We start from the raw sequence: 25,366 nt of genomic DNA, 5'->3' as shown, positions 1-25,366 counted from the left end.
GGGGGGGTGGGGGATGCCAAATTTGCTGACTTTAACTTTCTTGTTCTCTGAGGGGAAATAAACAGTGATTATCAAATCGGTTATAACCATTGTGTCATAAATCACAGCGGCGTGAGAGGAACAATGACACATTTCTCATTGCGCTCCTCCAGCTTTCTGCATGCCTTTCTTTTCCGGGGAGTGCTCATGAATGATTTAAAAAGTGATCTGTTTCCGAGCTTAAGCTGTCTCGGAGGCAGATAACACGGAGGGGGCGGAGTCCGAGGGCGTTGACAAACATAGCAATGACTGAGGACAGCGGGGGTCACGTGTTTCCATCAAGGTTCTAAGGTTCTGTTTTGAGTGCTCATTACAAATCACGCTCTGATCATCGATGAGAGAACGGTCTGACTGGGCTTTTTCATGGAATACAATGAGTATAATATATATTTGTTTTCCCATACATAAATGAAATGGAACGGCGACACAGCATGTGTTACATTGCACCACAGTGGCCAGGTGAACCGCAGAATAATATTTACGGGACCTCGCACCCAACATCATTCATCACAAAATCACCCTCCCCAAGCTAGTCCCATGGAACTACGAGTTGATCCATCATCCGCCTCACTCTTCCTCCCTCCACCTGATCCAGGCTCACACGTCCCCTCCGCTCACCTTCACTCCGCAAAGGACACAAAAGGAAACTTTGGCATCATTCAAAACCGGTGTGACACTCTCCAAAGACAGTTGGGCTCCAAAAAGGAAACAGAGGACGGCATCCGTTATCCCCCCGTTCTCCAGCGGAGGGGAAGGCGCGAAGCCTTGGGACCGGGGGGGGGGGGGGGCGCTCGCTCACTGCTCCGTCATGATCACTCCTGCCCCTCCCACATCATATCACGGACCTCACTCCTTTAACTCGTTCACACCGCCCCCGCTCAGCTTAACTTAATAACGCGCCTTCACTTATTTTATTTTAATTTTTTTTAAATCATTTTTTAGTTTTAATTTTCTTTGTATATCAGTTGTTTTTAAGCTTTATGTATGTTTACCAGTGATGTTTCCAGTATTTGAGTATTTATGAAATAATGGAAATTGATTGTCCTAATTTAGAGGCAAAACATTACTTCGCCTCTATAATTTTTAATTATTTTCTATTATAGAAATTATTTTTGCTCTTATATTCAGTGTGTCTTTATTCATAGTTAGTCCAGTATTTTGGGCTCCATTTTTTACAATTATACTTACATGTAGGTTTGGCACTCTCTGCGTGTTATTACAATGTAAACTACATCCGTTCATGTCATGTCTGATAACATGAAAATACGCTTAATGAAAGGTTTGCTGACACATCTTGAAATTCAAATTTTAGGGTCGTCAGGTTTGCGTTATGATCGGAATACTACACAATATGCAAAAGTGAGACGGCTGGAGGATCAGAGGCAAACAACGCAGCTTTACATAAGCACAAGTGATACATCTTAGGCAGTTGCAGGCCAAACAGGATGCGTATACGCATCTCATTAAGTCTTATCATCACCACCGGTATCGTATATCTATCCCTGGGACACTCGATGTCATTTCTAAGCATTTTTGTTTATTTTGTTTTCAATTTGTTTAAAAAATATCCTCTGAATGCTGCTTGGGCTGTGCACTTCTCCACCATATTATTAAACATTAGCTTTATGCAAGTCTATTCCACTCCACCCTCCCAATGAATTGAGATGGAACATTTAAACCTCTCAGCACATTAGTTCTCACAGTAGGGAGCCAGGAAGGCACAGAGAAAGACACACACACACACACACACACACACACACACACACACACACCCTTACAAAAACACATTAGTGCACACACACCGGCATACATACTAACAATCCCACACACCCGAACCAACAAATAAAACATAGGCTTGAAACAACACGCCCATGTGAAAACACTTTGAAAAATAATTTGCATTTATTTGTTGTTGTTTCTTGTTTTGCGGGAGGCCAACCCGTCGAAGCAAGTTTCACAACTGGAAAATAATTACAGATCAGTGAGGGTAGGCTACACTAAGACATGACTAGACTTATCGAAATGAATTTAATGTTAATCTTGCCTTTTTAAGTCATCACATAGTTATAGTTATAGTTATTCATAGTAATTGGTAGTTTTTGATGAAAAAAATACAAAGCCAAAATGTATTAAATATTGTCTTGTATAACAAACAGTGTAATTGAGGAACCTTGGGCAATAAACCTGGGGCGGTGTGGCGCAAGAGGTAGAACGTGGGTCGTCCGGTAATCAGAGAGTTCCTGTTTTTGACCCCCCGCTCCTCCTCGGCAGTGTGCTCGATGAGCAAGCGTGTGGCTTGCACGGTCGCTGCCCACCATCAATATATGAATGTGTCTGTGCATGGGTGAATGTGAGGGGCGCGTTGAGTGGTCGCAAGATTAGAAAAGCGCTTTATGAGCTGCAGTCCTAAGGCACAAACGGGGCGTCTGGCTTCTTTTTCAAATCAGATGAAGACCAATGAAGCAACATAGAAGCTGCAGAGGTTACTTGTAAGGACGGAAGCCCAATCCTGGGTTGGTCTTCCTACTTAGCCTTCTACGTCTTATCACCTTTCCACCTTCTACGCCATAATCCATTTAGGTGGCTCTCCCGAGGCCTACATCCTGGCCTTTATTCCATTATAAAGGCCCACTCTATGACCTGCTGCTTATTTCATTACAAAGACCCAATCCATGACCCCTCTCGTAATCCATAATACACACTACACGCTCAGTGCAGTCCACTCTGGCCGGCCACACAGTCCAGCCAGGGCGGCTGACAGATGGGACAGAGGGGACGGGGATGAAGAGATAGGGGTGCAATGGAATGAGAGTGAATCTGGGAGCTCTGCTTATGGGTAAGCCTTGCCAGTGAATCTAATTTCGCTGATGTAAATGATGACAGAGAGTTGAGGCATTGGTACTCTCTTCGATGCCTGGTGCCGGCTTTGGTATGGCCCGTCTATGACAAAGAAAATGCCAGATCCGAAGGTGGCCTCAAGCCTAAACAATTACGACCACACTCAACTTATTTGGACCCCAAAACACCTTGGCTAAAGTTTTGTGTTGTATGCTATCCTGTAACTCATTATAGGTAACCTTGGGGATTTTTGCTGTACAAAGAGAGTAATGCTGAATCATATAATGATATTCTATTGACTTCATCCCTTTTGACCTCACCACCAACACTCCACTTTCACCATCTAATTCCTCCCACACATGCCATCTTTCCATGCTCCACCCTTGGCTGTCCTCTGCCCTCTGTGACCTCCAGTTGAGATCCAGTTTGCTGAGTGATTCCTGTGCATCCACAAATCTAAACTTACCACCTTCCATCCCGTCAAACCTCCCTTTCCTGCGTTGGGCTTAATGGCCTCTCAGGTTACGTATTTATTGATAAAGCAGCACTATTTAGCCCTGACTACCTGGATTCCCACATACCTGCGCCAGCTCTTTAGAGCATAGCCAGTCATTCTGACAATGCAGTGTCAGATCAAACAGTAGGAGCCCAAAGAGGTTTCATCTTATCTTGGGTAATGATAACAGGGGTTTTTTTGTATGTCCTCCATGCCTGTACTAAACATAGCTCATTGACTTCAGTTAACTAATAAATCGCTTATTTTAACTGGTTTCGGCTAAAGAGTATTGGCTGGAGGCCTGGGGACATACAATATGGCCAGGAAGTGACTACAAACCTCTTCCCATCGATAACATCAGCGTATCTCATTACTTTGCCGACCTACAGTACACTGCCGCTTGGTCTTGATCATATAAAACCCATTTCAATGCGCCATCCCTGCCTGAGACCCAGTGCAGTGGAATATTCATTATTCAAATTTTAAGCATTGGAAATCCCAATATGTTACTAAGGCCAGATGAGATGAGATGAAATAGCTTAGCCCTTTGTCCAGGGAACATTGACTAATCGCCTGGCCCCCCAAAATCAATTTCCCAGCCGTGAGCAGACACTCTTGATTGTACTGTACTGTTGAGGACCCCCAAGCACTATCACCCAATATCCCTGCTGGCTGCCCAGAATAACTTATTGATTAGTGATTATGTTACTGGAGGTGTGTGTGTGTGGCCAGAGCGGAAGACGGACTGGCCTCAATCATCTCCACTTGGCTATATTTGGATCCTGTGATACAAGATCCAGCGCATGCAGACACTGTCACCAGCTGCCACCAGCCGGAACAGTCCTCTGAGCGAGAAGGGCTTGAAAGTCAAAGATGTAATAATAACACTGTGCTAGTAACATTATAGTGAATTACAGTATGAATCTGGTGATGGGGCTTTCAAGTACATCATCACACCAGGGATTTTAAGTGAGCTGATGGAATATTAAATGTAGGAGCGCCGGGTGGTGGAAGGCTGTGCAAAGTAATAAATGAATCTAAGATATCACCAATGGGGTCTACTTGAGCATTAAAGTTATTGGAGGTTCTGGCTCTGGCCTGGACTCTTTCACCCCCAGGCTGTTGTGGGTTGATCGCTCTACCCCTCCCGCCCTCCCTCTTTCTTGCTCACTTCCTTCTTCTCTCTGATTTCGTGCTGAGCCTAAAAAGTGCCTATGATCAATACCTGCAGGCCTTCTCCTCAGTGCCAGAGGGCTGTGTGTGTGAGTGTGTCGGTGTGTATTCATGAGGGTGTGTATGTGTGTGTGTTTGTGTGTGAGTGCGTGCGTGTCTGTGTTTGTGTGTGTGTGCTGTGTCAGCATCAGCTCAGGACCTCATCAAACACTCCTGGAACCCCCTCCCCCTCCTCCCCACATCACCACCACCACCACCACCACCACCACCAACAGATAGCCACATAAACCAACCCCATTCTAACCACCCACACACTTTCACCCCCTAACACTCACACATTCATCCCCCAGCCCCTCGCATTCCGAGCCTTCCGAACGAGGATGTTAAATACCATTCAAATGTCACCCTGCTGTATTGATTGGAATAATAATTCTGAAAGGTAGGAGAGATGGCTTGTTGATGCTAAGTAGGCGCATGACAGACCGACCATCCTTCACTGTCACAGAGTTGCCTTGTAAGGGTTCCCGGCTCCCCTCGCAGAATGCGGATGGTGGTTACGTTGGACCACCGAGGCTGCGCGTCGGTGTCGTTAATCATCATGCTAGCGGGCCAATGACAGGCAGACCAGGATCCATGCTGAGAGTGATAGGGTCACTGCCCATGCCCTCAAATTAGGCTGGTTGTATATTATTACCGTGTGTACATGAATGGTAAAGGAGTAATTACCACAACCGAGGTCATGGCATCCCCTTTATGGTTATAAATATCTGATGGGGGTGGATGGGAGTGTTTTGTAAAGTGTTCTGAATGTAAAGTCTGATGTATTAAAAATGTTGAATACTTTTTTGTTATTGGTTGTAAAGACTCTTTCATTTGGAGGAGGATAAACATATATCAATTTTGTACCTTAAGGTTATGGCCATCTTTCTATACTCTATGCATATCACTATCTGTTATGTGTCAAGACAATCCTTGAATTGAAATTTGGGTGGAAGTGGTTTTAAGGTACATCCTCTTATTATTGGCCGGGTTCTTAAAGGTTTTCTTTTCATTAAAATGACCTAAAATCTCCCTCCATTCTTAACTGCGACTCAAAGCGCCGTGACTCCCTCACCTGGCAGGTACCTCGATGTTGGATATGGCGTAGAAGTACTTGAGCAGGTTATCCCTCTGCACGTAGGTCCCCCCCAGGGCGGGTCGGAGCAGCCTCAGTCTCAGGTTGGTGAAGGTGAAAAAGTCCCTCAGTCCCTTCATGCTCTCCATGCGAGTGTACAGGCTGTCCATGTTCCGCAGCCGCGGCCCGGCGAAGACCGCGAAGCGCGCCCGCACCTCGAACTTCACGTTCTTCTCATTTTTGGAGCCCACCCAGCGGGAATACTGTTCGGTGCAGATGACCCGTGTGATGTTGGCGGGCGAGAGGTCATGGACGCTCTTGGGCGGGACATTGAAAGCGTCGAGGCAGTCATCGGCATAGAACTGGTAGGGCTGCCAGGAGCGTCCGTGGTCCATGGACTTGTCCAGCACCATGATGGTGGGACGGCCGTATTCAAAGGTGATCTGGATGTCGTCCGTGAGCTCAAGGCTCTTGTTCCAGGCCATGGAGATGTTGGCCAGCAGGGGTTCTGGAAAGCGGCTCCACGTGACTGTCTGCCAGTAGGTGATTAAGCTGCCGCGTTCCCGGTCCTGCATCAGCTGGGGAGGGTGGGCAAGGTCGGGGCTGGAGGCATCGCACTCATCACTGCACAGGTACGGGTTCTCCTATAAGAGGAACAGAGACAGAGCAGGAAGAGGTCAGTTAGCGAATGGTAAAAAGAGTAATGAGAATAGCCTAATAGTCAACACTTGACACATGATCTGCCCTTACATTTGCTGCTTGCATGCTCATTTATTAAGCTTATAACAAATTAGGTATTACTTGCCTGTTCAAAATGTAAGAGTTTCTAAGACATTTTAATGGCACAGTTCAACGAAAGGTCAATGATTCAGTCCCGTGTTCCACAGCGGAAGATGAAAGTGCGGGTTAAAGTCGTACACCGGGGAACGACCCTCTTTGTGACTCAGTCGCAGAGCCCTGAAGCCCCGCTCCCCAGCTGGCTCGCCGTTGGGCGTTTATTGAAAGTTTGTTATTTTGCACGTGTCACAGTTCCAAATTGCACCAAATCCGGTTTGACACTGCACGACCTTGGGTCCTCAGCAGTACACTTGCCAAGTGTGAAGATCGGATGAACGGTTGACGAGATAATCAAAGGACATACATCCATACAGACAGACAGACAGAGATTCTTGCTTTTGGAGTAAGATGTATAGTCTCTTAAGAGTAAATTAAAGAAATAAATGTATCGATTGTAATTTAATGAATAATTTCATTCTTTGGGCTTTAAAAACAGCCCAGTAAAGCCTAAACATGTAATTCTCAACTAAGCGTCAAATAAGGACTATTGCGTCTGGGACTGTTTCTCCTAATCATCGCAAGTAACAACACTATTTCAAATGATGGCCCTTCATTCCCATGTGTGCCTATGTGGTTCTCCACAAGTAAACTCCACATACTCCACGGATGAAGAGTGTTGTTTATGGAATCAAATAATCCAAATCATATTTGGAGCTTGGGAGGTGGTTTGTGAATGTGTAATAAAGTTTGCTGTAAGCTGTAAGAAATATTTTGTGCACGTGTGAAAAAGGTTTTGTGCACACAGATATAATTTGCACATATGTAAAAAGTATTGGTAGCTGTAGAAAGATTTAGTGTATGTGTAATCAAAAATGTGCTGGTATATTTTTTAATAGTGAGGTTTTTTCGCAAAGTCCAAGAGATGGATACTGAAGCGACACTGAAGTTACAAGCTGGAAACTACCAGTTACAAGTATGGATTTTGACCCTGTTTTTACATATGAGCTGACTAGCCAATCAGAGCGCAGTTCAGGTTGAAATGTAAAATGATCTACCGTTGAAAATATTCCTGCACAAACTTAAGCACACACAAAATATTTCCACAGCTACGAACACTTTTTACACATTCACGGAATATTTCACGAGCTCAAAATATGAATGACCACTATTTGGTTCCATAGTTGTTCGTCTAATTAAGAGGTCCCCAAATGCCTATCTAACTAAGGTACTTAGACACGAAGCCTCAATGTTGACAAACAACCTAAGACTGAGCATTGTGAAGGTCAAGAAGATCATGCATCATGTTGCGTCATGGCCAGCATCTCCCCTTCCAACTGGAAAGACGCAACTCCTTGATCTCAACGATCTCTTTGGGGAATGCAAAAACCTCCAAGCAGCGAAAAATGTGTTTCGTCTGTTTGTCTCACATTCCTTACATAGATATCAGAACTCTATTCCATCTGCTCCTTAGAAATAACTGGGTTTCCTTCCACCTCCACTCAGGAATGTCAATTCCCCTTTTTTTTAAAAAGCAAAAGCAAAATGCCAGATTCCCCAATCTGACGGATTCCCCTATTTCCAGAGAAGCGAGGTCCCTTCCCTCGTATGAATGCAAGTCATTAAATGTCTTCGCCAAAGTTTTCCAGAAATGCTTGTTTCTCCCTTAGACCAGATGTTTCTAATATTCATATCTGCAGGAGAGTAAAGGTTCACATTCTTCCAACATAATTCTCTGTTCAATTTCTTACAACCACCAAGAGCACAGTTTTCAGGTTTCAGATTTATTTTAGTTCCAATTAACTACGGCCCACTGTGATAAAACTCGCTATAATAAACGCTAAACGCTATCATAAATAAGACGTTTCCACTCCAGTGTTCAGCTCTTTACTCTCATAAAGAGGTCCATTCAATCAACACTATAATAGCTTAGCTCAATGGTTAACTGTTTATTTAAACTTTACAGTATATGCTTCACTATCTATCTATCTATCTATCTATCTATCTATCTATCTATCTATCTATCTATCTATCTAGCTATCTAGCTATCTATCTATCTATCTATGGATCCTGAAATGCTGCTTCAGTATTGGGCAACAATATAAATCAAACATTGATAATTATAGAACCTAGAATCGTGATTGTGGCAGTGCCCCTTGGGCGCCTCCGTTACACACATTTTAGTATTTTTAGAGCTTATTGTGCATGATCTCCGGGTGCGCTGCAATGACATCTCACTGCATATATGTATGAACGTATGTATATGTATGTGAGGAATAAACCTCTTGAATCTTGAATCTTGAATTATTGAGACATGTAATAATGGGAGTGATTAATAATAGCTTTATCAAGCTACTGAATGCTATTACTGCTTTAACTTTTGTCGATATTCACACACAATAATGTTTCAATACAGACAATGATATTGGATATTCCAACGCCCTTCAGATAGCATCTTTAAATGTTAAACTTTTCAAACTCCAACGACTTATGTAAATGTCCTCATTGGCCTAATTGCTTTAAAAAGGGTTTATGGGGAATGGTTTTAAATGTGTTGGATTTGAAATGCAAGCCTTCTTCCGTCCTTATCCTTGGTTTTTATCATTCTTTTCAGAATTTGAGCATAGAAAATAATGTGAAATATTATATTGTCATAATGTTATCGTGGTGTGGGGGTGGTGAGAGTTAAGCCGCCACACCTGTCTTGGGTCGAGGTAATTGGGCCCGGGATCAGGGGTGGCTGCACACCTGTTGTACATCAGAGCAATCAATGAGCATGGATTAAATCAACCATCCCCACACACACATGAAGGGGAGCTCTTGTCATGACATCGTTCCATCTGCTCCTAGCATGTCACATCTTGCCAATAAACTGGTTTGTCCTTCACTTCATTGCTTGTGTCTCTGTGTCAGGGAGCCCCTGTGACAGGGGAACTGCTACAGTTTATATACAGTATAGATAGAGATATATACACAGATCAGCCACAACATTAAAACCAATGACAGGTAAAGTAAATAACATTGCACATCTCGTACCAGTGGCACCTGTCAAGGGTTGGGATGTATTAGGCAGCAAGTGAACAATCAGTTGTCGAAGTTGATGTGTTTCGAGGCAGGAAAAATGGGCAAGCGTAAGGATCTGAGCCACTTTGACAGGTGTCTAATTGTGATGGCTAGACGACTGGGTCATAGCATCTCCAAATCTGCAGATCTTGTGGGGTGTTCCCTGTATGCAGTGGTTAGTACCTACCAAAATCTGTATGTATCACAGTTCTGGGGCCATAGCAACGGTATTTTTTTCTACAAATTAATAGCAAAAAAATAGCTAAAAGGTGAAAAACTGTGGGGGGGGGGGGGCGTTCAAGTTCATTGGTGAGTTAAATTTGCATAAGTTCTTCTGATTGGAGAGGAGGTTCCCAGGATGACGGGTAATTGGCCCAGGTGTCTAGGGGGCGGGTTCTCGGTGGAGAGTCAGAATGTGGAAGGAGAGGAGAGACAGGGAAGTGAGACAAGTGCCTTGTGCGAGTGAAGTGAGTGAGAGAGTGTCTGAAGAGAAGTTTGTAATAAAGAGAGACACAGTCATTCAAGGGGTTTATTTTCCGACTGGATACCTTGATTGATTGCACTCTTTACAAAAATATTTCTATGTAGTTTTTGCATGTGTTTCTGTTAATAAGGCTTGCGTAGCCGGGCGCAGTTGAAAAAAAAATCGACCTCTTGCACAATAATAGAGAAATGCTGCACGCGCACTCTGCGCAGCTGGCGTGGCCAGTGGTACTCCAACAGTGGATATCAAAGTAAGCATCTACGTACAGCAGGTCCAGTCGACTTCTACCGTCATACCGTAATACTGCGGTTCACGTGTGCGTATTGAACCGTAGGGGACATACCCCTGTAGGGGGCATTCCGTGTACCGTTGCGTCCCTAGTTAGTAGCAACCAAAAGTGGTCCAAAGAAGGATATCCAGTGAACCAGCGAAAGGGTCATGGGCGCCCAAGGCTCATTGATGCGTTGGGGAGCGAGGGCTATCCAGTCTGTTTCAATCCCACAGAAGAGCTACTGTAGCACAAATTGCTGAAAAGGTTAATGCTGCTATGATAGAAAGGTGTCAGAACACACAGTGCATCGCAGCTTGCTGCAGCAGTGTAGCTGCAGACTGGTCAGAGTGCCTGTGCTGACCCCTGTCCACTGCCAAAAGCGGCTAAAATGGGCACGTGAGCATAAGAACTGGACGATGTAAACAATGGAGAAGGTGGCCTGGTCTGATAAATCACGTCTTCTTTTACATCATGTGGATGGCTGGGTGCATATGCATCATTTACCAGGGGAAGAGATGGCACCAGGATGCACTATGGGAAGAAGCCGGCAAAGGCAGTGTGATGCTCTGGGAATGTTTCTGCTGGGACACCTTGGGTCCGGGCATTCATGTGGATGTTACTTTGATACGTACCGCCTACATAAACATGGTTCCAGACCAAGTACACCCCTTCATGGCAACTCTATTCCCTGATGGCAGTGGCCTTTTTCAGCAGGATAATGAGCTCTGCCACACTGCAAAAAATGTTCTGGAATGGTTTGAGGAACATGATAAAGAGTTCAAGGTGTTGAATTGGCCTCCAAATTCCCCAGATCTCAATCCGATCGATCATCTGTGGGATGTGCTGGAACAACAAGCCCGATCCATGGGTGCCCCACCTCGCAACTTCCAAGACTTAAAGGATCTGCTGCTAATGTCTTGGTGCCAGATACCACAGGACACCTTCACAGGTCTTGTGGAGTCCATGCCTAGGCGGGTCAGAGCTCTTTTGGCGGCACAAGCTCTTTTGTAGCTCTCTCACGAAAGGAGAGCTACACAATATTAGGCGATGGTTTTAATGTTGTGGTTGATCATGTATATACACATACACGCTTTTTATATTTTCCAGATTTTTTTTCACATATTTTTTTCAATCTCACACACATTTTATTCTGCTTTATGCTTTACTCACAGCCAGGTGTTAAACCGGGTAGATAATTAATATGCACTCAGTAGGTGAGATTTCTCTTGGTGTAGAGAGCTCATTTTACATTCAACTAATGAAAATATAATAAAACCTGTGATATTAAACATTGCTTTGAACCAAAGAGCATAACTGATTATCCTTCATGTACATTTTTTAATCGAGTTTCAACGATAAAGATCCTGGGAATTTGGACACTTACTGGAAGAAATGATAGGCAGGATTTGTACTCCTGAACCAGTGTATTCATGAAATAGGTTTATATTTCAACAAAACATTTCTGTTCACATTTTATTCTTATTTTCCTTGTATATACTTGTTTCTGTGTATATTTATTTCGGGGAGCTTTAATTTTGTTAATTCTATTTTTGTCGCATGACCTTTGACATTTTGGCCATGCTACTTCCTGTAGATTTGCGCTATTCTCCTCAGTCGGCTGCAGGCCCTGCTGGAGAGAGGTCACAAATGCTGTTCTTTGCTGTCGTAATGTTTATTTCAGCGCATATATGCGTTTTTTTATCGTGTACAGCACTTTTGTGTAACATGCAAGCTTACCGATCTCAAGCTAGGCTCAAACGGAGCACGGGGATGGTTTCTCATGCGTCCGCTGTTCTCTCCCTTCCTCCTTTAAAGGTGTGCGTTGAAACCCGGTCGTTGAAGTTGCTGTACCAATATTATTGTGTTTTGCACAGGTATGTGAGCTCCCTCTTTGTTATTTTTTGATGTAAATGTGTTTTGTATTGATCTTTTTATTTCTTTTCATACACATAGTGCATATTTCCATGACGTTCACATTTTAAAGTTTATATTAATTCATGAAATACAAAAATTGCTAAAGGAAACTTGGAATTGTAACTATACGATCAGAAGGAGATGTTTTTTGTTTTATTGATTTAATGGAAGACCAAATGTGGCAAATGTAGCGGCACGCCGGTCATACAGTCAGTCGGCGACAGGCCCTGCCGGAGAGAGCTGTGCATGCAGAAACCCGGTCGCTGAAGTTGCTGTACTGATATTATTGTGTTTTACGCAGCAGTCGTCCTCGCCTCCTTCGTCACCATTCATAAGCACAACGCAGAGTTGGTAGCAAAATGGAGTGCCAGGCCAGACCGGCTACATATACAATGCAAATTTGGTGGGACGTCAAATCACTGCATGAGATCGTTGCCCTCGCCGGCGTGGAGCCCGCTTCATGGTTTCCTCGCAAAATCCCCCCCCCCCCATTTCTGTGCCCACGCAGGACAATATGCAGACGGTGCTGCTGTTTGACTAGAGTCACTGAACTGTGCCGCAGAGACTAAGCAGTCACTCAAAACCACCCTAGTGGTCCGATAACAAAAGCAAAAGTTTCATTCCTGCGAGCCTGAGATTATAAATCATCTGATTTATGGTGACATCGCAAGGTGGGGGTAAAAGTCCAAACATAAGCAATAGCTGAGGTTGCGCGGTAGAAAAGCTGCGCGGCGCAGCGGCGCCACGGTATAGGGGGAATCACAGGGCATAGGAGGAATACGGCAACATGCGACTGCGAAGCTCTAATGTCCTTAGCACCATGACGACAGACCATCTATCTCTCTCCTCACTGGAGAGACATGGCAGCCTTGTTCCCTGTCTGATAACCTAATTATCTCTGCCAATGGCTTCCTTAGCACAGACACAACACACACACATGTACACGCACACACACACACACACACACACACATACACACACACACAGCTAGAGAGAGAGAGAGAGAGTGACAGTGAGCGATCACTGTCACGGCAATCAGACAGCACAACATTGTAGCTGATAATGAGAACCGGCGATGTTTATGGGGGGGGGAACTGCTCCCCTAATGAGTCCGGAGAAATCGTACAGTAGCGCTGCTGGCTGTGCTGCCGTCCTCCATTAGCGCAGCCCCTGACCTTAGACACACACGGGAATGGATTAGTAGAATGTTGTTCCGGGGATAACCCTCGACCTACAAATCCTATTGAAAATGATCACACCGTCATACTGTCCCAGATAAACGTAAGTGCAAATACCACGTAGGATAGATTCCATAGTGGTGTGTGTGTGTGTGTGTGTGTGTGTGTGGGTGTGTGTGTACTGATTTTTACTAGTTGCCAAGTTTTTCATCACAGAAGTCGAGTCGTTGTCTTCAACCTGTTATCTACGGTGAGAGAGAAGCAGAGGGAGGAGTTCTAGGTGACGGGCAAGGGCGGTCCGATCAGCGGCGACGTCACGCGCACGCACTCACTGTCGTTTTCCCGTTGCGACAGCGCGAATCACAAACACTTAAAAAGCAATGACACACGCACTTCAAATATCCATTGTCCGGGGCAAAAAACGTAAATTTCAACGGTGTAGACGGCTGTTCAGCTCAGTCGCGTTGACCGGGCACACATCCACTGTCTAACAGCCGGTATCTTTACCGACGACCGCCGGTGCGTTCCGCGGGTGTCCCCTAGTTCTGGAGTTTGACGCTAGGGCCGGTACACAATTCTTTTTGAAAGGCAGAGAATAACGTGGCACTCTTCCACTGAGGGTCCAGCTTGTCTTCTTGATGCTTCATTTTCAACAATTTCCCAACAAGAAAGAAGTGAACTACCGAAAGTGTTTTGGGAAACGGGAGAGAGGCAAATAGAGAGAGAGAGAGAGAGAGAGATATTATCACTTTGTAATAATAGTAGGATGGTAATTAGGTGTTTTGTTCTGTGTGTTTCATGTAATTTGGGATTTGCATGAAAGCTGACCTGCATCTCAACATGCATACAAATTTAGCTGTACACACACTGGCATATACTGCATGTGTGTATAGGCCCAAGCACACACACACGCATGCACGCCCCTCATACTTGCAAAAGCCTCCGGTCCTACTCATTGAGACTAATACAGACTCTGGGTCATTGACAACAGGAACGACAACGATATCTAATGGTTAATGATTTGTTTAATGTAGAAGTAGCGGAAACCACCGACGTCTTGAGAAAGCCTCTCCAATGAGCGAGGGAGGGAGGAAGAGGGAGGGAGAAGGGAAGAAATACATTCCCGCCGGCATCGGGAATCCTCTCGTTCTCCACGCAACGTCGTCGCCTTCGCCCTGACGTCACCAGCCTGCGCCTCCTCGCTCCAGGCATTACCGACACTGTTCAATCCAGCGCCTCCACCTATTTTAATAAATTGTTGTAAATCTGGTCGACGACTAGTCAACTGCTGCCAACGGCGCTGACTCGTGGTTATAGTAGTTGACTAGTCGACTAGTTGATGAAACCCGTAGAGTGTGTGTGTGTCTGTGTGTGTGTGTGTGTGTGTGTGTGTGCATGTGTGTGTGTGTGTGTGTGCATCCAACTCAGTGCAATATATACGGTAAAGTAGCTACTTTTCCCCCCATGTAATTATCAATTAGTTGCATTTCGATGATTAAATGAAAGGGTTGTGCTGCTGATAGCAGCAGACCCTCCGACCTCTGAGCCCGGTGGGATTACCGCACGCGTGATATACGCTGCAGGGTGGAAACATTTTATTTTCTGTGGGTACGCTTGCACTTGAGGTCGCGCCTAAGCCCCTTGTGCCTCCCTGTCCACTTTATCCTGCTCCGCTCCCTGACTCCACTTCGCCCTGTCCCACATATTCCAACTGGATACACACCCGCAAACACACGCGGGCTACGCACACACACAGATCCCGGCCAACTGCTGCAGCAGGTGGCCCGCACCGCTAAGCCCCTCCAGCAATTATCCGCGCTCGTATCTCGTCTCCACGACAACGGCCTCCGCGATGAGTGGGTGCCTCGGTTATTCTTTTTAATAAACTTTTTTTGGGGGGGGGGCGAACCCCTTCGCCCCTCCAACAAAACAACAACACACACCTAAAGGATCCCGGTGTTACTCTGAGCACTTATCAGTAAGTCTTCCAATTAAGTGTGTCTCATAAGGGTATGTAAAGATATTCATATTTGTGTAATCTATGCAGTATCTTGGGAAAACAACAAAATATTAGCAAGGTCTTTAATCCATCTGAAATTGCCTTACAAGCACAATATTTCTTTTTGCCGTTTTTAGCTGTTTCGCGCAGAATCCAGGGAACATGCACAACATTAGATACGCTCGTTAACACCTTACACTCAGACTGAAGTGAAATATCTTCATCCCTCCTTTTCCACCGGCGCCCGTCCCCCCTTTTCCCCCTTTTCTCCCTCCCCAGCAGCCCCTCTTCCACCGATGGAAGTTTCCAAGTTATATTACCAGCAAGGGGAATAAAGCGAGCGACACGGACACACACAGTCCGAGAACACAATTTATTTTGTTGTGGGGGAAACCATCAAATGAAATGACCTCCCCATTAAAAAGGCCACGAGGGGGAAGAGAGGGCGATATATTGCATTTTCACTTTTAACGTTAATCTTTTATTTTGTCTTAAGTATTTTTCATCATACCGGACGATCCTGTTAGTATACTGTACATGAGTGTGGATTCTGTGTGTGTGTGTGTGTGTGTGTGTGTGTGTGTGTGTGTGTGTGTGTGTGTGTGTGTGTGTGTGTGTATGTACATCCGTGCTTATGGACATACACACATATGGACAAATGTGGGCACAGTCACAAGTTGCAAAGGTTCCGTCTTTATGCTTTTAAATATACTATACCAGGCCAATGTGTGTAATGTATTTGTGTGTATGTGTATAATGTCATTTGTGATATGCGTCCCTCGTTGCATGTATCGCTCAATGATTGCTTGATGAGTGAAAAAGAGACGGTGCAGTTTGAGAACCGACGTGTTTGGCTAAAGCGTGCTGTCTGTTCGCCCCGGGTGGTCTGAGCTCCTGTGGCCAATCCCTCTTAGTATCACCTTCGTCAGGGATAAGTCTCACTTATAACTGTCCTCCTGTCCTGCCAACACGTCTTAAACACCCTCTGTTCACTTTCAAGGCTGTGCTCGTCATCACACCCCCGTCTCCTATGTACCATTAACACACTTAAAGCCCTTACCTGAATATCACTTTCTCCAACCCCTTTATTCTCTCCGTCCCCTCGGTTAATGATGCCCCCGCGCTCACGTCGCGACTCTTGCTGAGTCCAAATTCCCCTCCAAGGGTGTATCATTAGGACATTGGCTACCTCGACTTTCTTTTACCCCGGGCGAGGGTGCACAAGGGGTCCGCCACCGCTGGGTGCGGGGAGCCCTTGCGCGTGGCCTTGGCTGGCCTACCGCTGGGCAGGGCAGGCCATCCAGGCCTGGCAGGGCTGCGCTGGGTAGGGAGTAGCAGCATGGCTATAGGCCCAGTCTGGGAAGCACTGATCCACGCTACCAGCTGCCATCTTCCTCCCCTTCCACTGCTGCACCTTCTCTCTCTTTTCTCTCATGTCTATTTTTAGGTCTGGCTGATTTCTACCATCTAAAACGGGCAAATCTGTTGTGGAACAGGAAGGTGCGTTTGTTGTCTTCCGTACACATACTGATACATACACTCGGGCCAATTAATGCACATGTTTAACATACTATGCCTCACAATTTCTCATCGGTCTTTTGTCACTGTGTGTTTTTTGTACGTATGCCTTCATGCATGTATGGGGCCACTTACGAAGTGTAATGTATGCTCTAAAACAAAGGGGAAAAGTTTGATTGATGGTTTCGGTTCAATATGAAAAAAGCAAACACACACGCACGCACGGTACCGTGAGGCCTTTTTTTAATGCGGCATTCCTGTGAAGACAGCGTGTGTACTACTTTGCAACACTGATCTGATTTCATCTTTCTGCTTAGCTAAGCTGGGATCTTCCTTACCCTTCCCTCATCATTAGCTTTCCTTTTCTGCAACACACGTTCCTCTGTAGCCCCAACCCCCATCCTCTAGCGTTCCCGGCAGCTCACTAGAACCACGGAGCTTCAGTGGAGGGGAGGGTGGGGGACTGCTAACCAACTACAGATGCTCCTAACAGAGAACTAGTGACTGTAGCATCATCCTCAAAGTGGAGTGCGGGGGCCCGTCATGTCGAAAGGAGCCAACACGCCGGCCTGTTTGGCAGAGGAGAAAGAATGCTGCATTCCCCGGGAACAGGAGGATAAATAAAGTATAAAAAAAAAAATGAAATCCCCCCCCCCAGGAGATAGTGGGACCAAACTACTGTAAACCAACGCAGCCGAGGGAAACTGTGCCTGAGCAGCGACATGCCAAACGCCGAAATGATCCATAGTTTCGGTAACATTACTGAGGCGTTCATATTGTGTGAGGAGGGGGGGAAAAAAGGATCCTGCAACTTCCGCAGTGTGTCTCAAGTCTTATTAAGGATGAACAGCTCTGCGCATTGGGGGAATGCAGTCTTTTTTTTTTTTTTTGTTTTGTTTTTTCTTTTGAGTAGCCTGACTTTCTCTTGACTACTGGGATTGCTGAATGAGTGAATGTAAATTTACACCAATTAGATAAGAAAACCAGCTTTCCTGTAAAGCTGCCAAACCCAGAGTCAACAGGGGAGAAAAATGCAGAAGTATGATCTGTATACCAATAACTATGCCAAACCTTATGCACATTAGGTCAGCCCGAAAGAAAGAAAAGAGCCAGGGAGGAGGAGAGACACCGTCCTAGAGACGGGCAAATTCACTGTCATAGGGAACTACCTTAATTTACATAAGAGGACTATTAGAATATATTAACTCACAAAATACAATATTATTATTATTTGTGTTGTTCCATAAAGTTGTGGAACATCATTTAATGTTAAATCTTAATTTTCAAACACTAATTTCTTCAGCTCCCCCTTACCTCCCCCTTCCCACTTGAACGCGCCCTATGACAATTTGAATCTTGCGACCCTCTCAGCGTCCTTTTTAACGGGACGCTTGAGTAAACCTTCATCGCAAAAACTTCCCGAGTCTCTGAAACCCCAGCTGATATCTAAACGCCCTTGAATCCCTACATGCTCAGAGCCATCGACCCTTCGAGCAGAGACAGAAACTCTCGGCTGTAAGGAAGCTGTTCGAGGTGAAAGTGCTGACTAAGGCCGAACGTCTTCCCGTCCCAGCCTCTTCCTCTCTTCCTCCCCCCCCACCTTCTTTTTTTTTTGTTTTTTTTTTTTCTTTTGGTCGAGCAGCACATTCGGGATCCTTTGGACGGCGCTTCGCTGGCCAACCCTTGTAAGGAAGCCCATTATGGACCCATCAATATTTCATCATTGCTCGCTCAGGAACATAGTTATAGAAGTTTCCAGGCCAGGACCATTAGAGGGCAGACGTCAATATGTTATGGCAGCAAGTGTATTTCTTCCCTTCTCCCTCCCTCTTCCTCCCTCCTTCGCTCATTGGAGAGGCTTTCTCAAGACGTCGGTGGTTTCCGCTACTTCTACATTAAACAAATCATTAACCATTAGATATCGTTGTCGTTCCTGTTGTCAATGACCCAGAGTCTGTATTAGTCTCAATGAGTAGGACCGAGGCTTTTGCAAGTATGAGGGGCGTGCATGCGTGTGTGTGTGCTTGGGCCTATACACACATGCAGTATATGCCAGTGTGTGTACAGCTAAATTTGTATGCATGTTGAGATGCAGGTCAGCTTTCATGCAAATCCCAAATTACATGAAACACACAGAACAAAACACCTAATTACCATCCTACTATTATTGCAAAGTGATAATATCTCTCTCTCTCTCTCTCTCTCTCTTTCTCTCGCTCTCTCTCTTTTTGCCCCTCTCCCGTTTCCCAAAACACTTTTGGTAGTTCACTACTTTCTTGTTGGGAAATTGTTGAAAATGAAGCATCAAATAGACAAACTGGACCCTCAGTGGAAGAGTGCCACGTTATTCTCTGTCTTTCAAAAATAATTGTGTACCAACCCTCGCGTCAAACTCCAGAACTAGGGGACAGAGAAGCTTAATTTCATTTATTTTAATTTATTGCACTTTTTTTTTTTTTTCAATTTAAAACTACTCGAGCCGAGATGGGACCTGGCCTATGGGCCAAAATATATTAAATCAAGCATGTAGATCCGACTGTCCCTTGGTTCCCCACCCTCTCGAGCGGAGTGTCCTTGAACTATAAAGGTCCCGCTACATGCCGTTTTTATTAAATGGAATATGAAAGCCTCTGGAAACCCAAATCAAACCGGATGAAAGTATGCCAACTTTATACCTACGTAAACAACACCTCCAGACCCCTCCCTAGGAAGCTGAGCCATGCCAAGACATTTAGTTAGTGTCATTCCTTTTGAAGCCAATAAAAACAACAGGGGTCGCCTGATAGGATCAATTCCATTTCTCCACTCATACAGTAGCTGGAATTGCATCCGGTGCAGTTCTTTTCACAATGTCACTGTCCAGTAAAAAAATGCACAACACAATACTCCAACTGGTTTCAGATGAAGAGTTTTGGAACTCTTGACACAAGTTGACATAGGTTTTTAGGGTACCGTGGACTATGAGCGGGCGGGACTAGGTCAATTACATCAGAAGATGCTAGTGAAACACTTCACAGTTCAGAGTTTGCAGTGTAGAAACTTTCTGACACTAGATTATCGGTTCCAAAGGTGTAAAAGTGCTTTTTTTTACTTACCAGGGTGCAGAACCTCTCGAGAGGGTTTCCACAGGTGATTCCTGGTGGATCCACTTTGATCCGCATGTAGTCCTTCATCGAAGCGTTTTTCGGCTGGCAGGCATAGTGTTCCCAAACGGAGCCATCATCCGTACTCACCAGGGATTTGCACAGTTCATACTGGCCCAATGTCAAGGCCAAGCAATGCAGCAGCAACACAGCCTGAAGGAGCATGGCAGGCAGGGAAGCCACAGGAGTGATTGTAGTGGGGTCCGGCGCAGGGCGAGGGGGGCCACAATACTCAGAGGCGAAGTGAGGTGCATGGAACGCAAATCTCGATCATAAGGAGACGCCAAACATCTGTAGCCTCGCCATGCTGCTGCCGGCCTTCGCTCAAGTAAACTGGAAAGTGAAGATATAATGGCACAGTGAGCCCCAGGGCTTACAACTCCTTAAAACGAAAGGAAACGGTATTACTTATTCTCTCAAAAGTCTCTCTTTAGAGATATTTATGGCTTCCCATAGAGACTGGGCTTTCATGCGTCGACAACCGATTTGCAGGAGAGTGGTGCATGCGGAGGCATAAAATATCGGAGAGGTTCTTTGCATCAACTTTAACCATAGTGATGCAGGGCGTGGGGCTGCTCAAGCTGTTAACACAAATCCATGTCTCTGAGATGGTTTTCCCACAGGGGGAAGGTAAAGCTGGACGGAAAGGCTGATAGAGGGGTTACACAGTCTTCAGGTATATCCATTGGATCGAAGTCTTTTGATTGTCCTGTGAAAAAAGGGTGGAAAAAATAATTGAGTTAAAAAAACAAGGTGGTCTGAAGTATTTTCTACTGTATTTACTCGAACCTATTGTAAATAACATTACATTTTCTGTTGCAGAAATGTGGCCAAATGGTTCAAATGGCATCTGATTAACAGTTTTGTACATGGTGGTGTGGTGTGGTTGTTCTTCTATAATATACTAAATCTAACATGAACAACTTTTTTTTTTGCAGTGGCATACTTCTAAATAATTTAATTTCCCTATAATTTCTTTTCTTTTCATCATATAAAGTGAAATCATATTTGAGCCATTCGTTTGTAGCAACCTTATGAATGACAACAAGCAATAACAAGCGTTAGAAATAAGAAAATGGGGTGAACGATGTCGACTTCTTGACCGAAGACATACAGGAAATAATTCGTGAAGAGTAGACCTTTAATTCCCGCAAGACACACATTTTATGACGTTTGTATTTGAATTAGTTACCTGTAAAAAAAACAAAAAAAACAGTAAAAATAAATACGAGTAGAAACAAGTCAAATAGTAAAGGCTGCGCGTCGTTGGTAAACCCATGCGTACAAACACGTGTTGTGGAGAGTTGTAATTGTCTCTCTCTCTCTCTCCCCCTCTCCCTTTGTATCAGCTGATCCCAAGCCTCAAAACTCACTCCGCAGACACATGTCTTTTTTTTATGGGATGGTGTTAGTGATCATCCCGTGCATCTCCCGCACTCCATCACTGAGTTGACGTCTCCAGTTATTTCACCGAATAGAAAAACAAAAAACAACAACAACAACAACAACAACAACAACACACCCGCCTCCCGTCCCTTCTCCCGCGGTAGGGGTGTGTCCGATCCCACTCCGTTCCGCCCGAAATGATTCGTTGATCCGCTTTCACGCGCAAACACCGGGACGGCGACTGTTGAGAACTTCTGCCGTTCGCTCGGGGCGCGAGTCCAGACCTCCCGTTACGCCGGAGCGCGGAGCCTCCGTGGCGGCGAGATGAGACACTTACCGGTACTTGAGACGGTCCTCCGAGGGGAGCGGCACTTTGCTGTCCGCCGCGCGGGCGTCCCTCCTCGGATGCGACGCCCCGCTTCCTCCGCTGGTCCCGGTCCGGTTTCGGTGCCGCGGTGCACCGGAGCCTACTCCCGCTCTCCTGGCAGCAGCGGCTCGCTGTTCTTTTTTTTTTCTTCTTCTATTTCCTTTCTTCCGCCCGTTACTTTTCTTTCTTTTTTTTTTTTTTTTTTTTACCGCACGGAGGATGGCGGCAGGGCGGAGCGGTGTCCTAGATGCGGAGCGGCTCGTGGGGGCGGCGGGGGGCGGCGGCGGATGGGGGGAGGAGGAGGAGGAGGAGGGAGCTTGGATCCACCGTCCGGGAGTGCGAAAAGTGGAGGGGACTGAGTTTTTGGGGAAGGGCAGGAGCCCGCCCTGCTACTTTACCAGCTCGGGTTTGCCCGGGATGCTCAAGGGCACAAAGAAAAAAAAAAAGAAAAAAAACAACAGCTTTATGGAAAACCTCCCTCCTCTCTCGCCATCCCTGTGTGTCTCTCTCTCTCTCCCCGGCGCTCTCTCTCTATGTCTATCTCCCTCCCTCCCTCCCTCTCTCTCTCTCTCTCTCTCGCCCTCTCTCTCCCTCCCTTTGACTATTTCTACCTCCCTCCCTCCCTCCCCTCTCTCCCTCCCTCCCTCTATCTCTCCATCCCTCTCTCTCTCCCTCTCTCTCTCGCTCTCCCTCCCTTTGACTATTTCTACCTCCCTCCCTCCTTCCCCTTCTCTCTCTCCCTCCCCCTCCATCCCTCTCTCTCTCTCTCTCTCTCTCCCTTTGACTCTCTCCCTGCCCCCCCCCTTCCCCGTCTCTCTCTCTCTCTCTCTCTCTCTCTCTCTCTCTCTCTCTCTCTCTCTCTCTCTCCCCAGTTAATGCCCGGGCTAAATCCTTTTACCATCACTTTCAATCACTATCTGAGCTTTTATCTGCTAGCCTGCCGCCTGGACCGGGCGGTGCAAGCTTCCACCCCTCTCCTGCGCCCTCCCTGGACCGGGCCGGCGCGCGCTCCCTGCCCGGGTCCAGCTTCCCCCTTAAAGGACCCGCGGACAGGTCATGGGGCATGCACCCTCCGCCTCACCCCCCTTCCACGACAACACCACCACACACACACACAAGCCGCTTTTTAGTCGAGATTACCGTCGGTTTAAGTGATGCACCGCCGGCTCAATCTTTAACTTTGGTAGATATGCAAACGGTGTGGCATAACTCGTCAAATCCGCACATCTCAACGCGGGTCGTTGTTCGATCAGCGGGGATCCTGTCGGCATGTCGGTTGTATTTCCACCCGTTTAGGATGATGAACGGGCTGAATAGCAGCGTTCGGGACCTTCCTCCTCGCTCGTGCACAATGGTGCTGAAAGGGGTTTTCTCCACGTTGATGCGCCCACACGCACGCACACACACTCACACACACACACACACACACACACACACACACACACACACACACACACACACACCCACACACACCCATGCGCACACGTCAATCTCTACTACTCTCAACATTTTGGAACTTTAAAGATCGATAGATAGATAGATAGAGAGATAGAGAGATAGATAGAGAGATAGATACAGTAGATAGATTGTTACATACATACAATACATACATTCTTTCTTTCTTTCTTTCTTTCCCCGGTGGGAAATTGCAGTTCACAGCAGCTCATATCAAGATGGAGGTTTTAAAACAGGCCTATATATATTTGTATTTAGATTACATGTATTATATACAATATAACGCAGCTTATAGCATAGTAGTTCAGCAGTTCAGACAGACAGACAGAGAGGTAGGTAGATAGATAGATAGATAGATAGATAGATAGATAGATAGATAGATAGATAGATAGATAGATAGATACAGTAGATAGACTGTTACATACATACAATACATACATTCTTTCTTTCTTTCCCCAGTGGGAAATTGCAGTTCACAGCAGCCCATATCAAGATAGAGGTTTTAAAACAGGCCTATATATATTTGTATTTAGATTACATGTATTATATACAATATAACGCAGCTTATAGCATAGTAGTTCAGCAGTTCAGACAGACAGACAGACAGATAGGTAGGTAGATAGATAGATAGAGAGAGAGAGAGAGAGAGAGATAGATAGATAGATAGATAATAATCAATCAATTATTTCCCATTCAATGTGTGTGTCAAATGACTCACTACTTAATTTACTCACACACACTGGTAACTTGTTATTTTTTTGACTTTGCACTCATGTGTTATTATATTGATCCTATGGCATCATGGGTGTTCTGTCATGAAATTTTGAGATGGATTGAGGGAGAGAGACACCATTCGGGGGAAACCGTGGGCCTCGGCGCTGACGATACACCAGGGAACGGATCGATGGTTTGTCCTTGCCGTGCCTTCTCTATTTTCGCATTGTAGAGATGAGCTTTAACCCTTGTCGTACTACAGATCCCTCTCTCCATACCTGTAGATGAGGGCAGGCCAGAAGACAAATCCACTCAGGGAGCAATGACTCACAATGAAATGCAATAAACGGCTCTTGAGGCCTGCTGTACCACACAAGATGCCTTTACTATGGAGAGGGCCAGAGAGAAGAGGATTACGGAATTTGACCAAAGAAAAAGAAGCTCCAACTGGCATTCGTGTAAAAAATTGTTTTCAGTCATTTTATATCAGCTATTATGTTTGTAATTTCTTGAAATAATATATGGTTCTGAACTAAGGCTCATTGCTGATTGGAATTGGTAAGTCATCACATGATATGATAAGATAAGATAAATATACTTTAATCTCCAAAGGGAAATTCCAGTGATGGTCACATGATGATATGATGATGTGATTCCGTTTTTTAATCGAAATTGTAAAGCTTAACTTAAAAATGTAAAAAAAAAAAGATCTCAATCATAACTCATTTAATGCAATAATTCAGTAATTGCACTTTGATATGGGTTAAAATCACAGTAATATTTGACCCGGTGACTGTTTTATATATATATATATATATATATATATATATATATATATATATATATATATATATATAGTTTATACATATATACTCAAAGGGGCGTCAATAGCTGGGTAGAAATGTCAAAGCTGAACATGATGAATGAGTGATATTGCGTTTTGGAATTAAATTATGCCAACCTAAACAGGAGCATCAATAACAATAGAGCAGCCTGTCCCCACTAATAGCTCGGTACATGCTGTGCAGTAAAACACTAGATCTGCACTGAATTAACAATTTGACTGCGTTCCACCGAAAGTGGTAATGCGTGATACCTCTGAGCACACCTAGCCATTAGCTTTCGGAAGCCTCCATTCATTTGATTTCGCTGTTGATCATGAAAAGTGTTGTTCGTCCAAATCTACCGGTTTATTTTAAAGAGGGGCTCCCTGGAGGGACGTAAAAGTTTTACGAAATGGTCAGCGTCAGTAAGTGGCATAAGCAGATGACAACACTCCTCCTGCCATTCTCTCTCACTAACACTTTATTGCCCCCTCCCATTTTATATGTGTTTGTATTTTGGCAGGGGACGGGAATGTTGAAGTAGCCCGGCTGGCAGACCTTGATGAAACATATACCCTTCATTGTGGCAGCCTGCAGAGTTTGGACGAGGTTCAGG

General features: G+C 45.2%; 1 protein-coding gene across 1 annotated transcript in view; it reads right to left on the bottom strand.

The window, feature by feature from the left end:
- The window catches only part of ntng2b (netrin g2b), a gene marked incomplete at its 5' end in the record, with an annotated part of 52,234 nt that extends 32,065 nt beyond the window's left edge, over positions 1-20,169 (bottom strand). The window contains 2 exons of the mRNA XM_080018210.1: positions 5,661-6,304; positions 19,957-20,169. Coding sequence (XP_079874336.1) covers positions 5,661-6,304; positions 19,957-20,169 — 857 coding nt within the window. The remainder of the gene's footprint in view (positions 1-5,660; positions 6,305-19,956) is intronic.
- Positions 20,170-25,366: the final 5,197 nt, after the last annotated feature.

This window comes from Zeus faber, assembly GCF_960531495.2.
Source record: "Zeus faber genome assembly, chromosome: 17".
Lineage (NCBI taxonomy): Eukaryota > Metazoa > Chordata > Actinopteri > Zeiformes > Zeidae > Zeus > Zeus faber.
This window is presented reverse-complemented; position numbering and strand designations above follow the sequence as displayed.